Source organism: Vulpes lagopus, chromosome 5 (genome assembly GCF_018345385.1).
Source record: "Vulpes lagopus strain Blue_001 chromosome 5, ASM1834538v1, whole genome shotgun sequence".
Lineage (NCBI taxonomy): Eukaryota > Metazoa > Chordata > Mammalia > Carnivora > Canidae > Vulpes > Vulpes lagopus.
Genome location: NC_054828.1, coordinates 79,732,760 through 79,758,329, shown reverse-complemented (window position 1 = coordinate 79,758,329; position 25,570 = coordinate 79,732,760). Strand labels below are relative to the sequence as shown.

Sequence of the window (25,570 nt, the reverse complement as noted above, 5' to 3'; positions counted from 1 at the left end):
GGCCCCCAGTTAGGAGTCAACTGTGTCAGGTCCCCATCAGACACTGCTGGTGGGAATGTGGGGTGGCACAGCCACTTGAGGAGATAATCTGGCAGTTTGCTATAAAGTTACGCATACACTCACTGAATGACCCAGCAATCCCACTCCTGGTATTTACCAAGACAAATGAAAGCCTATATCCACACAGAGACTTATACATGAAATAGCAGCTTTATTTATAATCGCCCCAAACTGGAAACAACCCAAATGTCCATCAATGGGACATTCTGTCCATCACAAAACATGATACATCTGTACTACGGGATACCACTCAGCAAAAAACATGAACTAGATCCATGCAGCCACATGCATGAATTATGAAAAGCATTATGCGGGGTGAGAGAAGACAAATTCAAAAAGGCTTCATACTGCAGGATTCAGTGAAGCCCACATTCCAGCCAGCCCAACACCATAGTAACAGGTACCAGATCCATGGCTGCTGTGCCTGCAGGTGTGACGAGGAAACTTCGGGGGTGAGAGGAGGGTTCTCTCCTGGACGCTGATGGTGATCTGCACAAATGTTTATGTTGGTCAACACTCAGAGAACAGCATACTTAACATGGGAATTTTGCTATATGTTAGTTACAGCACAATAAAGCGGATTAGAACAATACTGGGTTCCTGTTCCTCAGTAGACAGTGGTCCGTGCAGGCTGTGACCTGGAGAAATCACATGACCTTGCTGTGCCCCAACTGCCCTGTCTGGACATGGGGGGGGTGGGGGTGCGTGCCAGTCCTCAGACCTGATACCGTTCTCTGATGAAGTCAGAGAATGCAAGTGAACGTGCAGAGCCTGGACTGATGTGAGAATTCAGTAAACGTCTGCCTCTGCTTCCCTCCTCAGTGCAAAGGAGTCACCCTACCGATCCATATGCCTTCCTACTAGCCCCAGGCCAGCCACGCAGCAGAGGTCCCAGTGAAGCTGAAACCCTGGGCAGAGCAGGAGGGCAAAGGCTGGGTCCAGCCGGACAAGGAGGGGGGCCTGCAGCCCGAGTGGGGCTCAGACAGTGGGGGGGGAACCTGACATGGCTGCTCGCGGGCTGGAGGAAGGGAAGCCTGAGGATAGCACAGAGGGGGTGGCAAGTGCAGGGCTGCTGTTGACCGTTGTGCTCCAGGCCAGCCTGGATGGGGCCTTCCAGGCCTCTCATTTCCTCTACCTTAATGAGAGGTCATGTAGCAAGGGCCTGCCCACACTGCATCATCTCCAGTCGCTGGCTTAAACACAGAGCTGAGCTGGAGCAGGACAAAGTCTCCTTTATAACACCCTGTGGCTTGTTCCCTCTGCTGTTTGGACCCTGGGGCTGTGGGACACGGAACACCAGCTCTGGCCACGCCCCATCCCTTCCCACAGGCGCCAGGAGAGCGCATTCCTCTGCCTGGCTTCTGGTTAAAATGCCTTTATCATGATCTTCAGGAGGAACTAGAAACTTCTAGGGGGTGGGGGTCAAACAGAGGACGGATCCACAAGACTTCGAGGAACTATAAAAAGCTTGGAAGCAGATGGTGCCAGTTCGTTGGTGTGTCTCACTTTGCTCCAAAAGTTCCTCCCAGCACAATACGCTCAACAGGCCAAGTCGGGGTTAGTTTTTGGTTCATGAAGAGTGAAGGCCAGAATGTCCTCAAGGCGCTGGAGGAGAGCAGGAACAAGGCACAGAGTGGCCACCAAAGAGTGCCTCCAGGAGACCAACATCGCCAGAGGCAGAAGCAAGTGAGTTCTTGGTGGAGAAAGACAAGGGAGACCACTAAGGTTGGTCAACAAAGCTAGGCAGGGGCTCAAACAGTGTGTCCCTCAGGTCACGAGCCACTGCCACCAGCCGGAGAGCCTGGTAGCTGACCTGCACATCCTTGCTCCAGGCGGCACCATCTCCGGTAAGGTGGGTGTCTCCCCAAGCCCTTCCCCAGCACGTCATCCGATGACAAACAACTCACTTCCCCGGGACCCTCTCCTTAGGCTACTGTTCTCTTACACACAAATGCCGGTGCAGGTTCTTTCCAAAATACCCAGCCCAGTGCATGACATCGGCACTGCTCCCTGAAAGTGCTGGAAAAGAAGGCAAAAATGAAGGAAATCCTGAAGAACAGGCAAAAGAGCAGTAGCCCTGACAGACATGGAAGAGTGAGCATATGGAGAAAGCTGGAGGTAACAATGGCTCACGTATTAGACGCACAGGTACGGTAGGTGGCCAAAAAAAAAAAAAAAAAAGAAAAGGGTGAAGCAGACGGGCAGGCCAGACCCAGCAGTCCTGCCCAGTCAACAGGGTGAGGAACCCCTTCCGAGAGGCTGACATTCTCAACGTCCAACGACGTCAAGGCCGGTAAACACTGAGGCCAATGCAGATAATCAATGCTTGGAGATTTCTGGAGCCTGGTGACAGCAGCCCCGCCAAGATTGAGACAAGAATGGCAAGATATCCGGAGGAATGTGACAATAAGGTCCAAAGGTCTCTGGCATTTATAGCTAACCATTCTGTACTATGGCCTAAATCCAATCTCCAAATGGCCACCCATGTGCAAGGCAACCTGCAGCCAGTCAGCACACCAGGGAGGCACCCAGTCCCTGAGCGGGTACCCGGTGCCAGGCACACGCCCCCACTCTCCTCCCTGAGCCCCAGTCGGTGTTCACACTAACCCACATTGAGTGGCTCCTATTGTTTTACAGACGAGGAATTAAATAGGAGCTTAGAAGAGTTAAGTAGCTTGCCCCAAATCCTACTGCTGGCTCAGGGACAAATGCTTAGTGAATGTTGGCTGGGTGGACAGATGGAAGGATGACTGGAAGGACAGATGGACAAAGGAAAGGCCAGGCTGACAGATGGCTTCAGTGTCATCCTCCTCCTGGGACGACACTTGGACCCTCTAGGCCTGTGAGGAAGCAGGGAGAGCGGTGGGTAAAGTAAGAGTGGCTGTGCACGAACAGAATGGCGCCAATAAATATCTATGACACCTCTGTGCTGTCGGAAGTGGAAGAAAATTAAAAAAAAAAAAAAAAAGCCACAGGAGACAGAAATGGCCTCTCCATGCGTTTAAGTTTTCAAATTCAGAGAGAAAAGCCTGAGGGGCCCATGGTGGCCATCCCCCGGCCTCAAGGGCTTTCCTCTCCGTATTTGTGGGCTCACAGTTTTCAGTTAGATGAGAAACAGGACACACCAGCGATCACACCCAGAGCAGGAGAGGCGCCTCACAAAAGCCTTTCCCCCGCATCTAACTCTGCTTTGTTTAAAACAAGATCAGATTCGGCATCTGCACTTCTACTCGCTGCCTGACAAAAACCAGATGCCAGATGCCTGCCTGCACTGCATCCCGGCCCCTGCCCTCAGGAATAATGTGAGTCGGCCCGGCCAAGGGAACCCGGCGCTGTAACAGAGTGGTCTAGTCCCAGGGCCTAGGCCTAGCTCCACACCCGTGAGCCTTTAAGAGAAGGCACATTTTCAATCTCTTGAGAAAAGGAAAGAAAGATTTTTTTAAAACCCCTCATTCTTAGTCTAATCTGGAGGTCTGGAACTTCTTCCCAGAGCTCCAGGTCTAGCTCCACGGATGATAGAGAAAGCTGGTCACCATTCCCCTGCACAAGCCACTTGACCTTCTAGTACCTGCGGAGACAGCAGCCATCTCCCCGCCACAGCTCCTGAGCAGGGAGCCCCTACCCGGCAAAGCTAGAAGGCCTTGTGGGGCAGGTCAAGAAATGAACTCACCCTCCAAGAACACTAAGACCCCAGAGGTAGGAGAGGCTGCCAGCAAGCTCTAGCCCATTCAACGCAGACCTCTGAGCAAACCATGTAACCTGAAGGGGTGCCTGGGTGGCTCAGTGTGTTGAGTCTGTTTGCGGCTCAGGTCACGATCTCAGGGTCCTGAGATTTCAGGGTCCCGAGATGGAGCCCCATGTCAGGCTCCCTGCTCAGCACAGAGTCTGCTTCTCCCTCTCCCTATTTCTGTAAGCTCTCTCTGCCAAATAAATAAATAAAATCTTTTTAAAAATGTAACCTAGGTGGCTCAGTGGTTGAGTGTCTGCCTTTGGCTCAGGGCGTGATCCTGGGGTCTAGGATCAAGTCCCACATTGGGCTCCCTGCGAGAAGCCTGGTTCTCCCTCTGCCTGTGTCTCTGCTTCTATCTCTGTCTCTCTCATGAATAAATAAAATCTTAAAAAAAAAAAAAATGTAACCTGAAGACCACATATCAACCTGCATCCTACATAAACAGAAGTTAGCAATGCCACCCTGTTATAGCTGTAGATCTGGCTTCCATGAGGATCGACCACCCAAAGGTGGAGCAATCGAAGTCTTATGCTAGGAGGAGGCTCTTCTCCCCCTGGGGCCACATCCACTGCCCTGGCCCCCTAGCCCCAAGCATGCTCTGGCCTGCAGGTGGATGGGTGGGGGTCCTGGGAAGAAATGCAGGAATACAAGCTTTTAGCTGCCTTTGCCAGGAAATGATACCTGTTATTTCCTCACTCATCTTATTGGTTAAGATTGGTCACATGACCCCACAACACTGCAAATCTGGGGGAGTATGTGCAGATCTGTGTTGTCCCTGTCCCATCATCTTAAACCCTGGCCTCTCATTCCCAAGGCCTAACCCGTATTTTCAGATGACTTTGAGGTCCCATTACTTAGATCTTCCATCATTACCTCAAACCCCAGTGACAAAGACTAGACAGCATCACCCTAAAAATCAATCCCTTCTTTCAAATTTCCATTTTATGTCATTTCCCAAGCCATCACACTCAAATACTTCCCCTTTTGCCCACATCCAATCAACCCTTCTCTTAGCAGTTATTTTATTCCTCTACAATTTTCCTTTGATAACCTTCTTCCATTTCTTACTGCTTTCAACTCGAATCTCACCACCTATAACTGAATTATTCCACTAGGATTTTCCTGTCTTCCCTTCTGACCAACCAGGTCCATGGCTGCCACCCCATCTCCTAGCTTCTCCCCTGCTCATGACACTTCCCACTGCCTCAGTCAAGGGTCACCTTCTAATAAGCCTGTAGCTCGAAGTGCTCTAGGATCTGCTTGTAGAATTATGACATAATCTCACTGTTCTCTGATAGTGCCATGTCCACTCCTGTCTCTGCAGGCCTGCTCATGCCGTCCATGGCTCAGAATCCCCTTCTGCTCTTCCCACACAAATCCTAATCCAACCTCAGGATCCACTCCAAACACAATCTCTTCAAGCTTCGCCCACCAGTGGACTTACCTCTCCTTTTCTGGCTCACCCCCAGGGCTCAGCACTAGCTCTGAATAGTGTGCCTTTTGATGATAAGCTGAGTTGTATTTTTTTATAAGCATAAATCCTACTTCCTGCTCTTCTGAGGGAGTGTCTACAGGTTGCCTTCAACTATAAGTAGCAGAAAACACCGACTCAACTGGCTGAAACAGTGAAGACTGGAAGTATGGAAGTCAACCTGCTTGGTCTTCAGTGGCTCTGCAATCAAGGACCCTGGTTCCTCCCCTCTGAGGGCTCAACGGGTTTACTTTCCTCATGGTGATACAATGGCTGCCTCATTTCCACAAATCTAGTCAAAGGAGCTGTCCTTCTTTTGTGTTTCTAAGAGAAGACTTTTTTCCCAGATCCCCACAGCGGACTTCTCTTATCTCACTGGCCAAAACCCTGTCACTCACTCATGTCTATGCTATGACCTTCATGACTGGCTTAGATGGGTCAGCTTTTACTCTGGAGCTAGAAGCACAGTCATTTTTCCTTGAGTAGTACAGGGAGAGAGGCATGACCTTTGAACCAAATCAGGGCTCTGCCATCGAGGAAAGAATAGCTGTTGTGTGGGCAACCAACAGTGTCTCCCACAGGCCAGGCACCCATGTCACATATTTATGTTCCTAACTTGCCACCCCCATCCTTTGCTGGCACATAAGGATGCTCAAGAATTAGCTGTGGAATTGAGCTGAACTAGAAATTATCCTGTGGGTGTGAGAAAATAGTGAGCATTATAATAGAGTGGCACAATTGGACATTTGTGCAGAGAAGCTGGAAAGAAGGCCAATAAATCCAAACAGATGCAAAAAAAAAAGTACTTAGCAGAGGAGGTCTGGGACGCTCTGGTCCAAGCCCTTGGCTGGGCCCAACTCCCAGTTCCACAGATAGGGAATAGGCCACAGGCCAGAGGGCTGGGCTTCTCCCAGCAGGGCCCAGCTGGGCTTTCTCCTCAGTTCAACCCTTGCTTCCAATGGGCCAGCGATCTACGAGATCAGCCCACAACCTGTCAGGCACAAAGGAGGCTCACAATGAGGTCTGTCGGTGTCTAGCAAGTAACCAAGCACTTTGCGGGTACACACAAATCTGCTGAATCAGAGAACACTCGAGGTCTGTGCTGTCAAAGCAAGTGCTCCCATCACTCTGGACTAAAGAGTTGTCCCCTTAGGTTTCCCTGATGGGTCTCTTCTTCCTCATTCCTCTTGGGCCACCCTGCTCAGGTCTTTGTCTTTATCTCAGCTTTCCAGCACACTTTCCTGGATTCTCCAGGCTACTGATAGCCCTCCTGCCCCAAGTACACATGTCTCCACCTGAGGCTGGGAAATGTGCCAAGAATTGCATAGAAGATACATGGAACACAAGGCTCTGAAGTCCCACTGATGGACCATATCTACATCACAGGGTCTGTGAGTTTTAGCTCTTTGAAATTTCAGTATTCTTTCTCAAATACTGCAGTAGACATTTCCCTGGCTAAAGCAAACTGTGTTAAATGCAGCGTACTCCAAGAGCTCACTGACTATAATACGTATTCAACATTCAATACATATCGACTGGACAACCATTAAGTTGAACCCTACGACACTGACGATACTCAACTGTTGTTGACCTACAAATGTGGCAAAGTCATACAACTCAACCTAATAGCTCCATGCCACGCAACTGGTTAAGGAGCGCCAACCATGGTCAACAACACAGAAATAATCCCTATCCTTATGGAGCTTACAGTCTGATGCATCAGATCATTAATTAAAAAGTAATATACCATCTAGCTTCACTCCTGTAATTAATTATATGTGTACTTATTTGTATACTGCTTGACTTCTTTGCGAGCCTATAAGCTACACAAGGATGATGATGATTGTTGTCGTTTCCATATAAAACACTGACAAGCACATAGCAGAACATGCTAGGTGTTTGCTAAGCTTAGTAACTCATGTTAAAATAGGTAAGTGCAGGTGCTATGGAAGCATGGGGAGGGGGTATAAGATCAGAAAACTTCAGTAACTTGGAAATCCAGATGTTGCTAATAAGGTTGAATTAGGTCTTTGCAAAATAGGTCTTTATACCATGTATAACCAATCGGCAGCGTACGTACACAGGGCTTCACAGAGACTACTTAAAACACTGTTTTCACGCACAATCCAGTTTTTCAGAAACTCCATTTACATAAACAATTGGTGCACTAATTGCAAATCATTCTGATTTCTCTACTAAAACAGGATCCCCTAAGGATCTTTATTGGGAGCTCTATTAGCCTAGTTTGAGTTACAATATTTACTTAAAAGTAATAACAGTGAAGTCCTTGAGAAATATTTGGTAATTCACACATTTTACTAATTCAAACTAATCCTCCTCACTAGTCTATGTTGGGAGGGGTTCTATCACCACACCAAGAGGAAGCACCAAAAAGTCTGCACCTATAGGAATGTTCACCAAATTCCTTAGCGGGAGGATACTTCTGACGCCAGGGACCCGCAAGGGACCTGAGCTAACCTCAGAGAGGTTACAGAGAGGGGCTGCAAATGGCAAATCGAGAAAGGGCAATTTGAAGAGCGACCGTAATCCAATTAAGTCTAATAAATGACACGCATGTGAAGTCACGTTCCAATTATAAGCAGAGACCACATGAACATTTTAGACCCGCACCCCTGCTCTTTTGATTGATCTTGCTGTAACACATGACCAGTGTCAGCCAACAACACTGACCGGCAGGCCTCTTATCTATCTCGCAGGCTCTCCCTGAGAGCTGGCCCTGGATGTGCTGCGCAGACATCCGTGAGCTTGGATGGTATCTTCAGGTGGGTCTGGCCTCTCATTTTCTGCACCGGCTCCAAGATTTACTAACACACTGGTCACATTCACGGAGCATCTTGAACTCTCTTGACCCGGCAAATGATCAGCAGGTCCCCACACCAAAAGTAAACAAAAACCTGTCGCCAGCAAGGAAGACCCCCAGTCTCGCTGAAGGATGCCAAAGTCCCCATCCTGCCTCCTTTGCAAAACCTCGCAAATCTCTCCGATGCAGGCAGGATGATCAGGGGTTGGAGGAGATTATGCTCTGAATGTCTTAAGAGATTAGTTACTTAAAATCCTCCACATGACTTCAGTCATCCCCGTTACAGATGACAGAGTAAAAGCCTACTTGATTAAAGCTGAATGCCTATACATTTGCAAAAGGGAAAATATGCAGAAGAAAACAAGAGTCAGATTACTGATGGGCACAGCACCAGCTCCAGGACATTGGGGGCTGCTGAATAAATTATGACAAGGAGGCACATGCAGTAATCACAGATTCACCATAAATACAGCAGCCCTCGAGGCTCTCGTATTTACTTACTTTCCCCCAAAGCACAGACTGAATCTGGCCTTGTCTTCAAATGAGGCCTGGCTCTCCCCAAATTCCAAATATGGGAAATTACAGCTCTTCTGTGGCGGGGGTAAAAGTGGGAAGGCAAATGTTTGGATTACGTAATGTTTTAATTTTAAAACAAAGACTACGTATAGCAGAAGTTTCTCTTCTGTGAGGGGTGTTCTCCAGCGCTGCCCCTCTCTCCCCAACCCAGGCCGTGGCAATCTTTAACTCACCTCCAGAACACCTCCCCTTTAAGAGAAGAGGATTACCCATGAGATCCCTAAGGATTCTCTTCAAATACATTCAAGCCAAGAGGCACATGGGTTCTCAATCTACTTTCTACCTTCCAGAAGTCCACTGGCAGGGAGTTTCTCTGAAGCGTTGGATTCATCCGTGTGACAAGAGTCACAGATGCTGTTCCTCCAGCACCCCACCCAGCTGGGGACCCCAGCCCCTTCTGACAGAGGGACAGAGGAAAGGCTGGGCAGGGCACTCAGATGTGATCTTGCCTGTCTCATGAAAGACTAGAAGACAGATGGCAAAACTGTCCAGCATGCTTTCTTTGGCACCACACCATCAGAAGACCTTAAGAAGTTATTCAGCCTATCATCTCTAACCAGCTTCCTAAAGGGTGGTCTAGTTTCGGGATTAATCTAGGATGACTCTACCTACACAGTCACTCTCTGATAAATTGCCAGATGTGTCCATCTGGGAAGCAGAATTCCCAAGAGACCAGCCAACTCCAAACCAACAGGAAACCACCACGGAGCAAAACTGATGAGGAGCACCAGAAAGGCCCCCAAGAAGTGCTGCTTGCCAGGAGAAGGATGGCCTCGTCCAGCATTTCCAACCTGCCTGGAACCTAAGACTTAAGTGACTGGTTGGAGAAAAGGGAAGTAGCACTGGTGGCATTCAGAAGTGCAGATCAGTGAGTGCTCAGGGGTAGCCCAAGGTGAAGGGACGATGGGACTTGGCGAGATGTAGACTTGGAAGAGCCTGGACCCTGCTGAGCTGTCTCAACGATTTCTGGAACCCAGGCCCACCCTGGAGAGGTCCCATGACAGCCTTCCCCTCCCAAGTCTCCCTGAGGGGGAGTCACTGTGTGGGGGAAGTAGGAGGCAGAGTATAAGGCAGGAGACACATATACCTTACGGCCACCACACTTCCCCACACAGAGGGTCCTCCAGAGAAAGCCTGGTGTGGATGCCACCTCCTGTCGAGATGGGAAGTATGTGACTGTTCTAGTTCTCTTTTGTCCTGGCTTCCTAGAAATTTAGAGCGAAGGACGAAATCCCCAGTTCCCAAAGACAGACATTATCCACAGCAGTGAATAAGGATGCTCCACATATACAGGACTTGGGGATATTCGTGCATTTTCAAGAGAAAGAATTTGCACTCAAGGGGCCACCCACCCCAATCTCCCCCAATCAGTGATATTCATGTCTTACTCCTTAAAAGGCCCTTCGTCAGGACTGACAGGGTATGTGTAACTCACAGCTGCTAAAGGAGAGCTGAGAACAAACCAGGAGGAAAAGATGTTAAGTAACAGCAAGACAAGACAGACCTTAGGGAAAGAAAAGACTCCCCCATGTCAGAGTGTTTTTAATTAACCTATTTATTAAGATTAAAAATACAGATCAGGTGCCTTCTTAAAATGTTTCTCATGATTTTACCTTTTAACTCTTCTTTAAAAGATTTAACCCAACAATCAACTGCTAGGAGCTAGCATTCAAGTATTTGCTGAATGAGCCGATGAAAACTCTTTTTAGGAAAGTATCATAAGTGGTTTGTAGCAGAACAGTGGTCTCCGGGATGGGGAGTGGCAGGTCAAACCCTGATGCTGAAGAAGAGCTGACTATGATATGTGAATCCAACAACCATCCATCCCAAATGGGAATTATTTTTTAAAAAATCAGGACTCAAGGTGAATGATCCAAGAAACCTGCATTTGTTCCCAGGGATTTAAAGACAGTCATACTCGTGAACCTGAGAAGTAACCCAACACTTTGAAATGAGCATCTTTTTTTTTTTTTTTTTTTTAACAGATATAGCTGCTTCTGGAGCACTAGAAAAATAAGTGCTCTCTTGTGTTAAGGTCTTACATGTCTGGTAGCCAGCTACCTCAGTGGTTATTCAGTTCACTCTAAATGGAAGAATTATTCGGGAATTGAAAATGCAAGGGAAACTTCTCTCGTTTTTTCTCCTAGTCAGTGAGCAAATAAGAAACTTGACTAAATTAAACCCCAAACCCAAGATTTATGGTTATCCTCTTAGCAAGTTTTAAATAGGCTTCATTTGAATTCAACATCATTTCAAAATTATAACTAAAACAGTCAACAAAATATGTGTGTACTTAATTTGTTAAATTTATGTGTTTGGGGAGAAAATATTCAGAATAAACAAGTCAATTATTTTCATTAAGTACGTTAAAACGTAAGGGTAGTGTTTATTATGACTCTTGCTCTTGATACAGCAAGACAAAATTATTCCGTGATACAGCTATTGAATGAGGCTCACTACTCCCCAATGATTTCACAAATTATAGTTCCAACTAACTATAAAATAACCAAATCAGTTCTGATATGCCCATAAAATTAAGCCTGAAGAAAGAGTGAGGTAAATTACTCTTTTAAAATCAAGTTCTTGAACAATATGTTTTGTATGATTCCATTTATGTCAGAAAAAAAAATCTATATTTGTGGGAATATATGCATAGGAATTAAAAAGATCTAGAAGAATATATATTAAACTATGAAGAATATACATCAGACTCAGTAAGGGGCATAGGGCAGAGAGTGGGAACCGTCACATTTTATTCTCTGTACTGTCTGGATTTTTTATCACACAACTATACTCCCCTGTTACCTCTGTCAACTATTTAAAAATCCAAAACACAAAGCAATTATAAGCTACCTTCTGAAATTGAAACCAATTTCTCATGATCTTCCTCTTACACAACACGTTACCCTAAAGCATTTTGTTGTTTTAAATTATGAGTTGATTCAAATCAAGTCTTCAGTGAAATTTAAGATTGATGTGATTATTACCTCTAAGAGGTTGTGAAACCTCTCTGAAGTCTTTTAAAAAAGAAAAGAAAGAGGAGTAGGTTGTTCCTGGACAGGACAGGTGTGGTTTGACCTGCAGCAATGGCTGGTTACTCAGCATCAGGCTCCTGTTGCTCTTCCTACTGAAAGTCCTTCCTGGCAAAGTCAATCAAGGTCACCGACGCAATCACTGAATGGGCAAATACCAAGGTTATCCAAGTGCCAGGAGGCTCTCAATGGATCACGTGGGGTAGGAAAGCTGGCCACCTTAGACTTTTTTTTTAAGATTTTATTTATTTATCCATGAGAGACACGCAGGGAGAGGCATAGACATGGGCAGAGGGAAAAGCAGGCTCCCTGTGGGGAGCCTGATGCAGGACTTGATCCCAGGACCCTGGAATCCCAACCTGAGCCGAAGGCAGATGCTCAACCACTGAGCCACCCAGGTGCCCCCACCTTAGACATTTCAAAACACCGAACAATGACACCACTTCCACTAAACTGCAGATCCAGGGCTAAGGTACCTAATAGGCAAAGCCCTGTGTGTCTTTTGGTCATGGGCAATGCAGAGTGCCCAATTAACTCTGCTTTAGAGCTCAACTATAACACTACATCAAGTGTGAGCGATCATACTGGTTACTACATAGGAAAAACAGATTAATTAGTAATTAATGCTGAAAGACAGAAGATTTCAAACAGATGGGGCCCCTAAGGGAAGGGAAGTACTAAAAGGGAGCCGTGAGAAGGAGGTCAACAGCTTACCTCAAGACCGGACTCTGTCATCAAGGTGCCCCAAGCTGGGATCCAGCACCCTGAGGGCAGAGATGGTGTTCTCAGAAGTCACCACAAGAAAGGAAGTGTGGACTGTGCTCCAGAGAATAGGAAAGTGGGCATTACAAAAACAGTATTAAATAAGAAGAAGGCCCATTTAAGGCGATCCTGAACATGCTCCCTGTACACCAAAGAATCAGATTTGGGAAAAGAACACACAACTGGTATCAGATTCCTTCCCCACCCCCCATCCCTGTTTTAATAAAAGAAAGGCCTAGGGACCTGAAAATCAAGAAGAAGAGGCCACTGATATCTTTGAGTTCACGGTTTTGTTTTGAGTTCACTGCCCTGACGATGTTTTGACGGTACACGAAAGTTCTTCCCTTAAAAAAAAAAAAAAAAAAAAAAAAAAAAAAAAGATTGTATTTATTTCTTTGAGAAAGAAATGAGAGAGAGAGGGAGAGAGAGAACGAGCAGGGGGAGGGACAGAGGGAAAAGCAGACTCCCCGCTGAGCAGGGAGCCCAATGTGGGACTCAATCCCAGGACCCTGGGGTCATGACCTGAGCCGAAGGCAGATGCTTAACCGACTGAGCCCCCCGAGGCACCCACGAAAGCCCTTCCCTTGTTATACTTCACTTCCACCCTGGACCCCCACCTCCAGGACACCTCCTACCTTCCCTGGCCACTTCAGCAGTCCTCCAGGACACCCACTTACAGGTCTCTGGTACCTTCCTTCTGTCTCAGGCCCAAACACCCAAGACCTCATGCCAACTGAGGCATTGGCAATTCTTACGGACCAGCAGCTCCAGGGCCCCAACCCACTGACACTCGGGCTTCTCCCCTCCTTGAGAAGCCTTCTCAAATCAGCCCCATGCGCCCAGAGTGGTCTCCACCCCCCTCCCCCACCCCCACACACAGTTCTGCCAGGACCTCAACTCTCTTATTACTTCAGAAATGCCGAACATTCTAGCTCTTCCAGAAAGCCTTTCCAGACTGGCCACTCACAAGATACTCCAGCCTCATCCCTCTCCTGGTCAACGTTCCCTCAATGCTCTCGCTGGGCTGAAAACAAGAACAAACTTGCCTGGCCCCTCCTTCCTCAAAAGACGTCTGTCCTCAGGGGGCATGGCCTAGCCATGTCTTCCTGCCCATTTGCAAAGTGACTTGCCATTTGTTTGACTGCTGGCCTTAGATGATCATCGCTTAGAAGACAAGGGACGGACAGGGTGGCCTCCAGCAAAGCCTGGGTCACTTGGATGGTGCAGGTGGCGGAGACAGGGTTTTCAGGTGGATTTAATTAAAGGGTTAATAGGAGATTAAGCAGAGACTTTGCTTCAACTCTTGTTACCATAAAGCCTGTTATAAAGGTTTTTAAAATACATCTGACCACTTTTCCAGTCTGAGTAGAGTTAATATAATTTAATCTTTGATTTAGGATCTTGCAGTGCCCTGAGGCTCATCATTCTCTTCTGCTACTATAATTATAGATGCGGAAGGTGTACAGACTGGACTGCTGGTGGCCTGGAAGCTAATTTCTAGAATAAATCCTTGCCACCACATCTTCTGATTTTTTGCCTTTCGGAAAGTGGAGTTCAAAAATAAAAACAAAATCCCACTTAATTGAGGGTTCCAGTTACGGGAGGTTCACTGCCATGGTCTTTGTTAAGTGCCCACCACTGTGGCCCACAATTAGTCACTTAATAAAGCGTCCTTGATGAGGGAATTTGGCAACGTGTGCTTTTCTACAAATGTAAGCTTGATTTTGATGCAACCACTCACTTCTTTGAAAATCAGGGGGCATTCACACACAGGTGTCCTAAATTTCCTTAAATTAAAAACCAACCCTTTATGAGGAGTTAACTGTGCTCACTTTCAAGCAGCAAAGAAACAGGTGTCCAATCATGCCAAATGAAGAGATCCCGCAGGAACTTAAAAATATTAATCAAGGAGCCATAATGGAGGATGCACAAGGCCAGGGACCATGGGAAGCCAGCAACGGAGCCACTTCATTCAGTTTCCAGGCCACGGCTCAGCGGAAGTCGTCTGCCTGGGCTCTGGGGACCCAGTCTAAGCCCAAATCCCAAACTCATTACAACCTAAGCCAGTTCTGTGCCCTCATCATCCCAGACGAACTGGACCCTAAAGCCACTGACAGTCATTTGTCCAAACCCTAAAGGGCCACTCTACCACCTTTATGATGGCTGTCTCCTCTGCAGGATCAGGATTCTACTGGGAAGAGAATGCTCCCTGCGTGGAATCCCTGCCCACTTCTGAAAGCTAATGAAGTCCTCTCACACAGAGCCTTCCCGACAACCACCACCTACACTGAACTTCACCTTGAACTTCACAGGGGTCCCTGAACAGAATTCAGGAGGTATGTGAGCTTGAATGGGGGGAAAAATTATGCCTTTATTTTCAACTAACCTCTCTGTGAATGTGAACTGTTTGATTATGAATCCAGGCAGCCATCGCGGGCGATGTCTCCAGGACCTGTGACTTTGTCACAACAGAAATCACACATGCTTTCATATCACATCACAGTTTGACACAGATACCTCAACATACCCTTTGCATGCCTCACTATGCCATAATTAAAATAATTGTCAGATCTGCTGTTAGAGCTTATTATTTAATGCGTTACTGAAAAAGCATATTGCTATGATCACAATTTGTTTAATATTTTGATGACTGTATTTCAATATAATTGATTTCCTTTGTTAGTCTATATGTTTTCATTTATGCATTTCAAAATGTTATCCAAAGAAAGGGTCCACAGCCTTCAACAGGCTGCCCAAAGAATCTCGGGCACTAAAAAGGTCAAGATCCCTTGTCTGGTGGCATAAAAGGTCACAAGCTCTAGAGCCAAACTTGGACTCAAATCCTGGCTCTGCCAATCTCTAGCACTTGTCCTTCAAGCAAAATGATTTAAACTGTCTGAGCCTTGAGTTTCCTTATCTTGATCAAGGAAGCCAATAGAGAAACCATGTGTTCATTAAAAAATTACCTATACACCTACTGATTTTGTGCCAGGCATAGAGCTGAGCTCTGGAGCTATAGTAGTCAGAACGACAGAGCCGGTCCTTCATCCAGAACGGCTTGCTCTACGAAGTGTCTAGCAGTGACTGGCACATAAGCATTCTGTAGACACTACAGTACAACTGCTAAAACCACAACACTGCTTGTGTAATTATACGCTGATTTATGTTGCTTCCCATTGTAACAACTGGTGGCTCATCTGGCTCATGCCCTCCCAATAAGGCTTCTTAGAAGCCAGGGGCTGGGCCGCACACTCCCAAGGGGGCAGCTGGCGAGATGGAAGGAACAGAGGATTTGAACCAAATAATCTTGGCCTCAAAACCCTGTGCTGCCACTTACTAGCTCTGTTGCTCTGCCAGCAATCCGTTGCTGTCCCTCCAAAATCTGTTCTCTCCCCAGAACCCTCAATTTTTCGCTGGACACTCAGAATTAAGGATGATATCTGTCAGCCTCCCTTGCAGCCATGTATTGTCATACACTCAAGTTCTAGCAGACAGAGATGGAAAGCAGAAGAGATGTGTGCAACTTCCCAGAAGTGTCCCCAAATTATGAGATCTTGCCTGTCGCCAATCCTTCATCTCCTTCGTGATGGCTGGGGCTAGCACAGCCATCTTGGACTATGCAATGACCTTGGGAATGGGTGCATGCACATGAAACAAGACATTAGGGGCCTGGGTCCTTACCACTGTGGAGCACCATATGGAGCTGGTACAGTAGTCTACCCAAGGCAAGCTCTTTAACCTCCCTGGACCTCAACATCTCCATCTACAGAAAGGTGATGATGTGAGTCATCTATCTAGTGGGTATATTTTGAAGACTTAATGAGACAGGGTTCGCTTCACAGCAAAGGCCAGAGCCAGGAGACGTGGTATCATTACTTCTTCTTCTCTTACTGCAATGCAAAATGCAGGAGACTGGGGCGTCTTAACACAGCCCTGGGTGCCCAGTGGGGGCTTAATAATTTGCACAGTTGAAAGGCATCCTGGCCAGTTTAGACCTCCTAACAAGGATTTCCTTCTCCAGCCCCCTGGTCAGATGGTCCCCAGGAGAGGGAAGTGCACCACCTCTGTGACAACTGGTGGGGATGGTGTTTGTTCATCCATAAATCACGATCTTAAGGACTCTTTCCCTGACTGCCCCAAGCAGCTTCCCTTCTGTCTTCTGCCTTTGATCATGAGTCCTGCCTCTGAACTCACTCTCATCAGAACATCAAAGTTTTCCTTCGGTCTCTTTTGGAAGAATCCTCTGGCCTCTTCCATAACTGGGAGGTAAGTGATCACTGCCTCGGTCCCATCCTATTCAAGCAAGAGGACAAATGAAATTCTCTCACCGGAGAAGATCATCAGCCAGCTACAGATTCTCCTGTGCTGATCCAGAGATGGTCCAACCTCCTGTATCTTTCCTGGCTAACACTTTTAAAGCTCTGTCGTCTTGTCTGCAACATCAGCACGGCCTAGGAGGCATAACTATCTGTGGCTATGTAAAACTGAAATTTGGTTTGTGTGCCTGAAGCTTCTAATCACCTTTCCTGACTGTCCCCTTCCTGTTCTCGTAGACACAAATCCCACTCTGTCTTTCCCACATTGCTGTCATCTTTCCATGTCACTGTCATTCATGCAGGCTGCTGCCAGGCACAGCCACAGCTAGCTCTCCCTCTCCTCATTCCCTCCTTTTCACAGGCATGCCACATTCATGCCACAGTCACACCAGCCCCCCTCCCTTTCGTCTTCTGCCCCTCTTGCTCCACCCATTCTCAGCAGTGGAGGCTTTACTACCCTCGTGGCTCAACCAGGCTGGGGCTTAGGATGGCTTTGGAACTGGAACATGGGTGGCCGTGGCAGCCAATGGCTCCCAAGTTGGGTGGGGCACCCAGAGCTGCAAGAGGAAGAAACATGACAGAGCGGTCAATGTGGCTTCGGTAGGACAAAGACAAGGGCAGGAATCAAGGCCCCAGACAGGCAGAAAAGGAGGGACCTGATCCAAATCCCAGACACTGGCAAAGGCAGGGAGCAGAAAGCACAAGTCTAAGGACATGGAGGGAGTTGCAGGCATGTGCGAGATTTACCCTGGATACACCCTGGTGTACCATCATAGGGTCTTTCAACTCCAACTGCCATTTCTGGAGGCTGGCAGCACTTGTCTCAATGCTACTTTGCAGAGTACTTATTAGCCTTAGCCTACTTTATACAAACAAAATTTGATTCTGGGTGTGTGACCCACATGAGCATAAAACCTTGGGATTCTGTGCTCTTTGAAATCCACATTACACATTAATTTACATTGCACAGCAAGAATGCTGACGCATGAATCAGCCCACACCAGACTGCAAGCAGGAAATAAGACCCCCCACCCTTGGGTTGCGCTCCCTCCCCAAACACCTCCTGCTCTCCAAGGTTAGCAGCCAGTAGCAAGACCCCCCTCCCTGCCATGCTGACAGTCACCGGGTGCTGGGAGAAGATGAGATTTCAGCAGCAGAGTGCAAAAAACCAGGGACACCCACACTTCTAAACCTGCCCACCCTCACCCACGTCCAGTCGTCTGCCAGTGCTCCCCTTCCCACCACCTTGATGCTCATTTCTTCCCCGGCGCCCCCGTTTATACAGGAGGCTGGCTGTGGAGGGAAGAGCAATGCCAGGACCCAAGCTCCATTCCACAGTGACCCAGAGGGCGAACTGCAGGGGGGACCTGCAGGGGGCCTCACATTTCTAGAGCACCCCAAGGAAACAAAAGGCACAAATGTCACATATCCTTGCTTTGCCACTGGTGGCTCCTTCTCTGGCCCTGGGCCCCACCCTTCCAGCCGGTCCTCTTTCCCGCCTTAGGCATCCCACCGTCCCCAACTCCCCAGGGCTTTCCTTGTTTGTCCTCCGTGAATCCACATGAATCACTAATTACTGATTTAAACCCAGACACTAAATGAATGACAAATACAGTATGAACAAATGCCAGTGGGATATTTAGGAGGGGTGCACAGAGAGCTCTCTGCCTGAACAGACAGGCGACACGAGGAGATGGGGACACCGTATCCTCACCCTCACCTGGGCAGAACACTGATTAACCTGCCACGGGACCCATGTCCACGTGTGCACAAGGGCAGGGAGGGCTGGCATAAATGAATTCACACACTGGTTCTTTCACTTGGAATTACTTAGGAGAGCAGAAAGACTGATGATGCCCGGGTCACCCTCCCAGCGAATCTGTTTTCCTTGGTCTTGGGTTGCTGCCTGGAGACAAGGAATTTTAAAAGCTCCCACAGTGATTCCATCATGCACCCAAGTTTGGGAACCGCCAACTGGACACATTTATTATGTGTTCCAGACATTTTTCAAAACAGTCAAGATGTTTAGGACACCTTAGAGCCTTTCACCGTTAAGACAGCCCTTGGAGGGATCAACCCATCTTACTGAGGTTCATACAGTGATCACGTAAGGCTGAGATTCGCATCAGGTTCTCTAACTCCAAAATCTGTTCTTTCCACCCAACTGTAAACTCCTACAAGGGTACAGACAATGCATGAGTGCAATCTCCACGGCCAGCAGGTCATGAGTAAACTCTATAAATGCAAAATATCTAGACTTGAAAATGCAGGCACTACAGGCAGCAGTGATGACCTCTTCCAAATGCAGGGGATGGGACCACAGAGAGGTCAGAGCGTTTGCTCCTGTGTGAGGTCTGAGGAGGTGGACACGGAGGACGCATCAGATCCTGGCTAGGGAGTTTTTCCTTGACCCAACATGTGTCCTCAGACCCCACACGTATGTAGCTCAACAGCACAGAAAGTATGTGCAAAGTGGGGGGACCTCGGCAATGGGGACGGAATCCCTAGGACAGGTGTCAAGGGCTTGCCTCTTGGGGCCACTGTTCTTCACTTTGCTCTAAGCCTTCCAGCCTTCTGTAGGGACACCAAAACCAATCCTAACACACCCCTTCCCAAGCAGTTTCCACTCCTCCAGTCTCTCTTCCTCCCAGAACCACGCTCTGAGTTTCCTTGGTGAAGAGGACACAAGGCTGGTATCCTCAAACATTCTTAGCCTACAGACCACTTAGGTAGAGTGATGCATCCCTTCACCACCCTGTCCCACCTCATGCCTACTTCCTCCTCAAAAAAAAAACAAAAACCTGCACCATCATTACCACAACCAACTTTCCCCACAGTAAGAATAATGCTGCCACTTCGAATTAGGAATTAACGCGGGCCAACACAGAGGCAAAGACACTGAAGTCTAGAAGCCACATGGAGTCCCTAAACCACCGACATGCAGATGGGAGAATCTCACACCACAAGACCTTTCAAGGACAGCAAATGTTCCTTCTCAAAGACAACAAACAGTATCTCACTGTTCCTCCTGGGTCAGAAACGGGCCTCTTGGTACCCCATTCCAACCTGTGATATACACCGGCTACGTCCTGGTGTCCCCCAATGCCAAGTGTTGATGGGAAAGAACCACAAGGAATTACAGGAACCAAGAGCAGGTTAAACTTTCACATCGATCGCCCTGATAAAGCAGAGCCACTTACCCAGCACAGCCAGACAACTCAGCACCGGGAAAAAGCACTTCATGTCGGCAGCAGAGAGGAGACACAACACAGGACGTTCCCTCTTCTCTGGGCGCTTAATCTCTCATTTCTGGCAATCCACTTAATAGCTCCCGAGGATAGTTTTGGAAACAGAACTGAACTCAAAAAATGAGAAGAGGTTAAAGAGAAGAGATCAGCAAGATGGGGGTGGGGGGGATGGGCCGCCGGTGGCTTCTGCTGAACTCCCCCTATGCTAAAGGAAGGGTCCAGAACAATTCTGAAGGCCCTCTAGGCTTCTCCCACATCGCGTGCCTTGTGGTTTCCACTGGAATTGTAGATTGCAGTGAATTAATCCTCCAGGAAAAGGGAAAAAAGAGTCTGAGAAAATCCTTTCATCCACTGATTATACAGCAATGTCCTTGGCTTCCCAGTGAAGGTGTCTGCAAGCTTCCTCATTCAGATTCCCCAAAGGGAACAGGGCAGGTTTTGTCAAAACCTCTGACAGCTAAATCGCCCCGGAATGGCCCCGGCTGTTTGGGTCGCTCCATCAGAAAGTCGCCTCCATCCATGGCGGCAGGTCGCGGAGCGGCACCTGCCCCACACCTGCCACAACACGCGGGCGACGTGGCGTCCAGCAGCCCCGAGCGAAGCGGGTCCCACGGTGCCAGCAATTTCTAAAACAAACACAACAGGGACGGCTCAGAGGGGAGCAGGCGCCGGGCAGCCCGGGGCGCCCGGGTCCCGCTCCGGGGCAGGACGCTCAGGCCGCGCGCGCTGACCTTGGGCAAGCGGCCCCCGGCCCCCGCCTCAGTTTCCCCGCCCAGAGCAGGGCAGCTGCGGGCAGCCCCAAGGCTCCCGCAATACTTTGCCCACGCGCCTCACTCCAGGGAATTCCCTTCGCCTCCCGCCGAGCCGGCCGCCGCGGGCCGCCCCACCCTCCGCGGGGACACGGCGCGAGGGGCTCGGCGCGAGGGGCTCGGTGCGAGGGGCTCGGCGCGAGGCCGCCACTCCCGGGCCCCCCCCCCCCGGCCCGGCCCGGCCCGGCCCGCCCCCGCCCCCGCCCCCGCCCCCGAGCTCCGCGCGCGCCGCGTCCCAGGTGGCCCCGCTATTGTTTTACCTTCCCGGGTGTTTATTTTTCGCTGATTGGAAAGAAAAGAGACGGAGGGAGAAGCGAACCGGGGCTGCGCTTTCCGCCGCCGGGGCGCGCTCGCCGAGCGCTCGACCGGCCGCGGGGAGGGTCTCGGGCCCGACCCCGAGCGGAGCCGGCCCCGCGCCCGCCGCCCTCCTGCCCCCGCCCCCGCCCCCGCCCCCGCTCCCCGCGCCGCCCCGCCCCCCGCGCCCCGCGCCCCGGACGCTGACCTCGCCCCGGCCCTCTCCCTCCGCGCGTCTGTCCGGCGGCCGCGGTCCGGGCGCACGCCTCTGGGGCCGCCGCCTCCTCTCCCCCCGCAGCCGCACCGGCAGCCCCGCGCCCGCCCCTCCCGAGGCCCCGCCCTCCAGCCCGGCCCGCTGCGCCCGGTGCAGCCGCGCGCGGGGCGGGGGCGGGGCCCTGGGCGAGAGGCCCCGCCCCGCCCCGCCCCGCCCCGCCCCTGCCCCGCCCCGGAGCCGCGCGGCCTGGCCCCGGGGCCTGGGGGGGCGGGGCGGGCCGGGCCGACCGTGGGGGGGCGCGGCTCGCTCTCCCCCGCGCACCTGCCGAGGCCAAGAGCCACCCCAGGGCCTGGGCGCCGGGGGCGTGGGGCCGGCAGCCCCGAAAGTTAAGCGGGGGGTTGACACGCAGGCTGCCGGGCCGTGGGCAAGAAGCGCAAGGCCCTTCCCAAGGCCCTTCCCAAAGCCCCGCCAAGGCCCTTCCCAAGGCCCTTCCCAAAGCCCCGCCAAGGCCCTTCCCAAAGCCCCGCCAAGGCCCTTCCCAAAGCCCCGCCAAGGCCGGGTGAGCCTTGAAGAGCGCGGACGCAGCGGGTCCTCTCTCCGGGAAGCAAAAACAAAGCCCTTACACACTTGAATCTGTTGGCGTCGTGGAACCCCATATCGAGCTCCACTCGAGGGCAGAACTTTCTAGAAGTTGTGGCCGAACTGGATTCCGGACACAGCCTGGGTTCTAACCCTGGTTCTTCCGTGACCTTGCTGCCGACCTTGGTCCGGAAACTTAACCTCTCTGTACCTTAGTTTCCTCATCTGTTATATGGGGAAATAGGCCGCCCCTACCAAATGGGGTTATGGCACACTTGTGAAGCCCCGGAAAGGAGCCTGCCCCGTCTTAAGCCCTCAATACACGTAAGATATAATTATTTTATAAGGAACAGCCCTAGTCAAACAAGTGCATTTTCTTTCATTCAATACTTAATGAATACAGGCACATTCTGGGTAGGAAAGATCAAAAGGTAACCAAGGTAGGATAAGACAGTCCTGCCCGCCTGGAGTTTGCAGTCCAGTGGGGAGACCATAAAACGGGTACGGCAAGAAAAGAACAGAGTGTAGAGGAAGCACACACTAGGAGCCCCACCCTGTGTTGTGGGATTGGGACATGAGGAGGAGGGGGTTTGGTCAGATCAGATCAAGTACCAGGAAGGCTTCTTAGAGGAAAGGAAAACTTGGTAGAATCCGAAAGAACAGAAGGAGGCACCAAAGAAAGGAAAGGACAGAGGGATGGGGTAACAGAGTCCAGACCCTGCATCAATATCCTCTAAGACCTAGAGGGAAGAGAGGGTAGTCCAGGTAGAGGACCAGAAATGTCTGTTGGGCACAAGCTAGGCTGTAAAAAAGTGGCAAGAAAGGCTAGAACCTAGAGGACTTTGTATGGTGTGTCAAGGGGTTTGCACTTTAGCCCAGGGTCATGGTGACATCCTGAGGGTTCTGGGCACCCTGAAGGTTTCAGGTGCATCTTTTAGAAAGACCACTCTGGCCTCCTTTTGGAAGATGGATAGGAGGAGAGTTCTACACAAGGTTAGTGAGTGTTGCTGAAAATCCAGACAAGAAATCATGGTGACCAGGAACCCCAGAAGTAGCAACAGTGAGGGAGAGAAATGAGCAGGTCCCCACAATGTCAGCAGGTAGATTCCACAGAAAGCCAGGGTGAAGGTGAGGAATGGGGCAGAAAAACCCAGCTGAGCTTCCCAAACTGAGATCAAGATACATAAGAAAGATAGGATATATTGAGTTTGAAGATGTCCAAAAAGCAATTCGGGGGCGGGGTGCGGAGTTCAGAGCTCAGAAAGGGACTGTGGGTGTTTAAGATGTTTTTCACCCTGTTGGACGGTATGGTAATGAAAGGATTTCGTGAAGGAAGATACTGAAAATTAACTTATTTTAAAAAGTTAGTTACCCCTCCCTGCAGTGTACAAGGCAATGAAGAACATGCTATGGGGGATTAAATAAATAAATAAATAAATAGTCTTATTTGCCCTCACCCCCTCTTCCTTGCCTATAAATTCCTTGCAGGCAGGATCTGCACTTTAATTATCCTTTATTCCAAACATCTCTTGGCATTGTGGTCTGCATATAGTAATTGCACTATGTATACTTCAACTGAATTGAATTGAATTAAATATTTATCAAATATGCCAAATGTTATATGGAAAATCTCTTCTTATATGTTAAATATTACCTCTTTTCCCCAAGACAACCCTGACTCTGGCACCTCTCATTTCTCCTTATCTGCTAGACTGCTTCATTTATTTATTGAGCATATACTATGTGCCAAGAAAAGTCTCTGCTCTCATGGCACTTATATTCTAGTGGAAAACACAAACAATGAAACAAATAAATGTAGAACATGACATGTATTCTTAGGAAAAGTGGAAGAAGGAAATTCTGTGTGTATGTGTGTGGGGTGAGGAAGAGTATTCTGTTCTTTGTGGGTGATCAGGGAAGATGACAACTGATTAGAAGGAGTGAATGAGCCGTGGAGATTTCTGGAAGAGCATTCCAAGCTTAGGGAACAGCAGGTGCAATGTCCCTTAACATGCTCAGAAACTAAAAGGTGTGTTGCTGGGCCTATAGGGACATGAGAGCAAAGGAGGAGTAATGTGATCAGAGAGGTCCAAAGGCCAAATCCAGTAGGACCTTCAGGCTAGCAGGCAATTTGGGTCCTCTGGATTCAGGGGAACGATAGAGTGTCAGGAGATATGGGTGGAAAAGGGACAATGAAATGGAGGCTCTTGTAGTTAGTTGTGCAGATGGGAGATGACCGTGGCTGGGACTAGGGTGATAAAGATACAAGTTGTGAGATATGGGTGGAGTCTAAGCATTTTGAAAATATCAACGTAATGTTCTGGAGAATTGGATATGGAAGGGGAGAGAAAGAGGAGAGTCAAGGGATCTGCAGGAAGAGCTACCTCAGTCTGTGTCACAGCTCTGTGACCCCACCAAATTGCCCAAATTCTTATCCAAGACCACATTTCCTAAGGGTTCAGTCCCCGGGCCTCTGGCCAGGCCACTTCCTCCGTCTTTGAACCCTGTACTCAAGTATCCCTTCTCATTTTTAACTTCTCCACCTACCCCACCTCCTGCCACCTAGGCCCCTTGCATCTTTTTGGATGGCCAACCCTTGACTTCCATCATCATTCCAGATATGCTATGGCTGGTTCCCAGCATAGCATCTTTCTAATTTTCACATTGATGGACCATCTAAGAGATTCAAAGAGCTGTGCTAACTGTAGGGCAGGGAGAGTAGAGTATAAGCATACCTCATTTTATTGTGATTCACTCTATTCACTGTTTTGCAGATACTGCAGTTTTTATGAAAGAAAGGCCTGTGGCAACCTTGCTTAGAGCACATCTACCGGTGCCATTTTACCAATAGCATTTGCTCACTTCATGTTTCTGTGTCACTCACAGTTTGGTAATTCTCACAATACTTCAAACTTTTTCATTATTATTATATTTGTTATGGTGATCTGTGATCAGTGACCAATGACTGGCTAAAAGCTCGGATTATGGTCAGGATTTTTTAGGAATAAAGTATTTTTTAATTAAGGTAAGTACATTATTTTTTTAGACATGCAATTGTATACTTAATAGACTACAATACTGCAATAGACTATAATAATACAATTAGACTATGATAGACCCTGGGAAACCAAAAAATTCACTTGACTTGTTTTTTTTTTGACAAAATATGCTTTATTGCAGTGGTCTGGAACCTAACCCGCAACATCTCTGGGGCGCACACCTGTACAGTGAAAAGAGAGTGTCTGACCTCCAGACATGGATATGTTAAATGAAGTGCTGAACAGTGACAGGATGGTGGCCCTTCTTTCAGGAGACCATCTGCAGATAAAGAGTTTTAAGGGAAACTTAAAACTGTCTGGAGGTCAGACATGGATATGTTAAATGAAGTGCTGAACAGTGACAGGATGGTGGCCCTTCTTTCAGGAGACCATCTGCAGATAAAGAGTTTTAAGGGAAAGAGAAGCACCAAAAGAGAGGAGGGGACAGACATCCCCAGTCAGCAAGCGTGTCTCATGCCCAGGCCAAACATTAGCAGCTTGCTTCAAAACAACATACATTGGAATGTTCCAACATCTCCTGGACTGGCCTGGGATCAGGTGGATATTTTGGACATTTTGGAAGACTCCTTAATCTTCTCCCCTAGGGAGTTAAACTCAAA

General features: G+C 48.9%; 1 protein-coding gene across 3 annotated transcripts in view; it reads right to left on the bottom strand.

Annotated features, from left to right (window-relative positions):
• IGSF3 (immunoglobulin superfamily member 3) overlaps positions 1–21,437 on the bottom strand; it is a 91,564-nt gene extending 70,127 nt beyond the window's left edge. For 2 of the 3 annotated variants that reach the window (XM_041755832.1, XM_041755834.1), the window contains exons 1-2: positions 21,086–21,252; positions 19,969–20,642 (exon numbers count right to left, since the gene is read on the bottom strand). In XM_041755832.1, coding sequence (XP_041611766.1) covers positions 19,969–20,011 — 43 coding nt within the window. In that variant the 5' untranslated portion in view covers positions 20,012–20,642; positions 21,086–21,252. Of the gene's footprint in view, positions 1–19,968; positions 20,643–21,085; positions 21,253–21,327 lie in introns of those variants that run through there. The other variant, XM_041755833.1, reaches the window with a different exon arrangement.
• Between the last annotated feature and the right edge of the window lie 4,133 nt (positions 21,438–25,570).